This window comes from Olea europaea, unplaced genomic scaffold, assembly GCF_002742605.1.
Source record: "Olea europaea var. sylvestris unplaced genomic scaffold, O_europaea_v1 scaffold3298, whole genome shotgun sequence".
In the NCBI taxonomy this organism is placed as follows: Eukaryota; Viridiplantae; Streptophyta; class Magnoliopsida; order Lamiales; family Oleaceae; genus Olea; species Olea europaea.
In genome coordinates this window covers 11,038-15,772 of record NW_019251910.1, presented here as the reverse complement: position 1 = coordinate 15,772, position 4,735 = coordinate 11,038, and the positions used below count along the sequence as shown (strand labels likewise).

Sequence of the window (4,735 nt, the reverse complement as noted above, 5' to 3'; positions counted from 1 at the left end):
GGGGGGAGCTTCATAATTTTTCCATATAATGCCAACTATTCACACTTTTGGCTATAGAAATTTATACATAAACTGAGACATGCATTATCAAATCCACGGCTAGAACACCATAAATCTCCAATCTTTATCCTTAAAAGAGGCATACATGAACAATTCACTGCCAAACCTCCACGAATTTACAATCATTAACTTGTTAAATTAGCAAATTTACACAAAAAGAGACGTGCATTAACAAATCCACTTCTAAAACCCATGTAATAATTTAATATAAAAATATATAGATAAATTGCCAGCAGTTGAAATGCAATTCTTACAATTCAATTTCTGAATTACACAAACCTGCAGGAGATTGGCAATGGTTTCAACGGTAGCAGTCTTATTAATTCCAACCTCATAGCACCTCACTATGAACCTTTCTTTATACGACAAGCCGTCCTCAGCCAAGCTGCCAAGTCGGAGCCGATCCGCCAGTGTCGGCTCGTGGCTCGACTCCTGATGTTTGGTTTTCGCCTCGCCAGTGGCCACCGCCAGAATCATGAACAATTGGCCCTTCCGAGCCCGGCCCGAAGAATTGCACGACACGAATCCATTCCCATTTTGCCGGCGAATTAAATTGGAAAATCCGAAAGTGTTCCGGTTTTCGCTTATGGCAGCATTGCATGCCGAAAATGCCCCTCCTCTCAACAGCATTGTGCTCTTTATTATCAAAATTTTCACTTTCTTTTTGGGGGTTTATATGTTACAAAGATTTCATGCCACAGGTATTTCACACTGCCTGTAATTTGGTGTGCGTCTGAGTTTTTTCTAGTGTTTGTCGATGGAACCGAGGAAGATGGAGTGGGGTCTACAAGGGCTATAACACTGAGCCTGGATTTTAGGGAAATTACAGTTTCTACCACCTTACTGCTTAAGAAAAAGTGGATTTTCCTTGGAAGGGTTTGGCCGTGGTAGTTTGACAGACACCACAAACAATCTGCTGAGAGAGAAAAGTAGACTTTCTATGCTGCTTTCTTCATCTTTTAGGACATGTTCGATGACAAGATCTATAGCCACTTTCCATAGAAAGATTTTAATTTAAATTTAAATTAATCATACCATTTATAGAATTCAAATTTTTCAACTACACGTTCAAAGTTTACTAAAAAACTAATTTTAATTTTCACCAAACAAGAAAAAATGATACATGGAGTTTGTGAAGACAGGTCAACTCAAATCGATACTTATTGAACTGATCAGTTGGGTCGAACTGGTTAACACAAGTCTAGTTTAATTTATTGTTATATGACAAATACAATCTATCCCTACATTCTACAATTAAGTCGTGACCAATTCAATTCGAATCTTACCAATGTTATAAGATCAGGATCGGATCCATTACCAAGATCGAATTGTTTAGTTTAGTTTCAAAAATTAAGAGGCATAATCAATTGAGACTTTTAGACTTTTAAGAATTGGAGAATTTAAGAGTATTCAACATAGATTTTAAGATTTTCTAAGAGTATTGATATATTCAATGAAGTCTTTAAAAGTCATGAAATATTCAATTAAAACTTTTTAAATTTCTCTTTGAATCATAAAGTATTCAAATTGAGAATTATTTTAAGAAATTCTCGACCTACTAGACTTTTGATGACTTTTGGTGAAAAATTTAAATAGAAAATTAAAAAAATAATAATAATAACTCTCATATACCGTGAGATTTGTGAAGAGTCTAGAACCCAAAATAGCGAACAATTCTTTTCTTTCACTCCTAAGGTCTTCTCTTATCTCTTCATTCACTTTTGAATTGAAGCTATACGCTTTTTTTTTTTCTAAATTTCAAAGCGTTAATCTATTTTTGTTTATTTTTCGCTACGAACAATTTGTGTTTGTAACATAATTATGATAATTCCGTCGAAATTTTTTGGTTTTGTTCTTTTTCCATTTCGTCAGGCACAGAAAGTGGTATGAAACCATAATATTAATGGGTTTTAATTTCAATTTATCAATTTTGCCCTTCTTTCCCAAGCAAAACATGCACATATCCAGCCAAAAGTGGGGGTATAATTGAAAATCAAACATAACTATCAAGAATTAAATACATATGGTATTTAATGGTGGGCCCTACTGATGATCACAAGTGGCACCCAGTCACACGCCTAACAAAAACAAGGAAAAATCCCTAACTACAGGGATTCTTCCAAAAAAATCGGATTTTTGCTTCTTTTTTTTTTATTATCTGTCAATGAAATTTGTGCCACGTGAAATCTATAAAATTTTTGTGAAACATTACTCTACTCTCATTGATCCTCCCTCTGCCAAGTCAATCGCCAACAAATAATTGCCCCCATGGGCGATCATGACGCAGTGGTAAAGTATGAGGATTCTATACGGAACAACGGAAGTTCGAATTCCCGTGATAATTAGAAGGTAATATTTATATTAGAAGACAGTTGTCCTGTGGAGGCAAAGTTATGGTGCGTTTTGTCGCCCTTCTAAGGGTCCTGTCCGCTTGTCGTAAGGGGAGGTCTACAGGAGGAGAATCGCATCCCGAATGTCCAGTCACAGTGTGTATAAGCTATGTTTTGAGTGGCGAATCAGAGGGAAATGCCGACACTTCTCAAGATTAATCAGGCGAAACTTGGACACCTGAGTTATAAAAAAAAAATCACCAATAAATAATCAATATGATATGAATAGAGCTACGTACCTCGTTTAGCTCCTATTCTCTTTCATTTTTTGTTCTTTCTTATTTTTAAACATACAATCTTCCATAAAATCATATTACACGTAAATCGAAAAATTTTCATTCCTTTTTAACTATACATTCTTCAAAAAATACTATTTCTAACATTAAAATTTGAAAAAATAGGGGCCAAACAAGGCTAAGTGTAATAATGTATTGTCAAAATCCAAATATGTAGAAAACAATTTTTAAAATAGATGAATATGATAGTGCCAAATAGGATATTGTCAACCAATAGCATGATTCATATTATATAACCCCTGTTCGATGAAGATTAAAATCAGATTTTTCGTAAATTTTATGATAAAATTAATGTAATGTGTGGTTAAAATTTTTAGATCTTATCAAATATTTGATTAAAATGAATTATTGATTTTGACTTAAATTAAAATTTAGATTTTAATAGTTGGGGACTTATTTTTTTATTTTCTGTCCGTTTTGAAATTTTGTCGATAGCTATCCCAGAAACGAGGGGTGACTATATAATTCTGCACGAGAACAACAGTTGGCCAACCTCACATTCATTACTCACAGTCCCTATACCACCAACTGCAATTTACTACATTTAACAAAAATAATTTTATTTAATTTGATATGTTCAATTAAATAAATTATATTACATTGTAAAATAATAGGAATAACGTAGATGCATTTAATTCATAATCACTAACCAGTAAAGAGGAAGACCCAATAACTATTTCAGTTGGAAAACAAGACAAGCCCCACCCGATCCGACACGACCCCGACCCTACCCAACCCTTACGAGACATGGGCTGTCAATAAATGGACATGATTTCGCTTCAAGGTCAAATAAGAGGGCTATTGACTGGTTGGAATATGTTTGGAGGGATTATTTGATATAGCTACTTTTCGTAGTAATAATAATAATAATAAATAAAAATTAGTCAAACTTTATTTTAATCATATATTTTATTTCATCCATAAATTTTTTTTTTAACCTTACATCTCATAGAATCCACCAACTTTTATTAGATTTATTTAATATAAATTTACATCAAACATGCACATTATTATGTTATGAGTTCACATATAAATGTGATAGTAGTAATCTTAAAAAGATAATAGGCAAACACAAATTAACATTTAAGTCATGATTATTTTAACAGATATAACAATGGAACGAGCAGAAGATAATTCATACGATCAATTTGGAATTCTATTTAAAAGGTCTAAATTTATTAAGGCGAGTAATTCAAACTCTTATATTTGGTGTATATATTTCATTATGTGTATAGGCAATTTCTGAAATTTCGTAAATTTTGGGCATAGATATACATCATTCAGAGGCCATGGTGCATAACATATTTTACATGTTTTTTTGTGAACTATTATTGTTACACCAAGATATCAGTACAAAATCAGAAAATAAACAAGAAAAATATTACAAGAAAAATAGCAGAAGAACAAATCCTCAGCCGTTCACTGAAACTCGAAGCACACGGCATCCAGATGAAGGTCCTTTCATCTATGGGGCTCAGACTCAAGAAAATATAGAATTGTACCCGTCTGTATAACCCACACGAATCGTCCCAAACCCTAAGGTTTTCCTCTATCAGATTAAAGGAAACCACAAGGGTAAATCACACACCAATCCCTCCAATACACTTAGTATTTAGTATCACAAAGAAAGAATCACTCAGATTTCAGATCCAATTAGAGATTGGATGGTCACGAAGAAGGAAGGGTTTAGAAGGATCTCGAAGCACAGCCGCAGCTGAAGAGAGAAGTAAAATGACGGTCCAGTTGAATTAGGGCAAGAGGTGGAAGTATATATATCCAACCAAGGCAACCATAGATCAGATTTTAATCCAACGATCAGGGGGTTTTCAGTAATCTGAAGAAAACGTGTTTATTGGCTGCGTTAAAAACGCCACGCCAAAAAACACGTTTTTATCTACCTTTGGGCCGGGGTGGATCAGGGTCAAGTTATTGGGCAAGAGCCTAGAATATTAAAACAGTTATTTGGGCTTTAGCCCATTTGTCATCACA

The 4,735-nt window shown here is 33.9% G+C and overlaps 1 protein-coding gene across 1 annotated transcript in view; it reads right to left on the bottom strand.

Annotated features, from left to right (window-relative positions):
• Nucleotides 1–1,030, bottom strand: part of LOC111385815 (oleoyl-acyl carrier protein thioesterase 1, chloroplastic-like) — a 6,065-nt gene extending 5,035 nt beyond the window's left edge. The window contains exon 1 of the mRNA XM_023010236.1: nt 340–1,030. Coding sequence (XP_022866004.1) covers nt 340–690 — 351 coding nt within the window. The 5' untranslated portion in view covers nt 691–1,030. The remainder of the gene's footprint in view (nt 1–339) is intronic.
• Between the last annotated feature and the right edge of the window lie 3,705 nt (nt 1,031–4,735).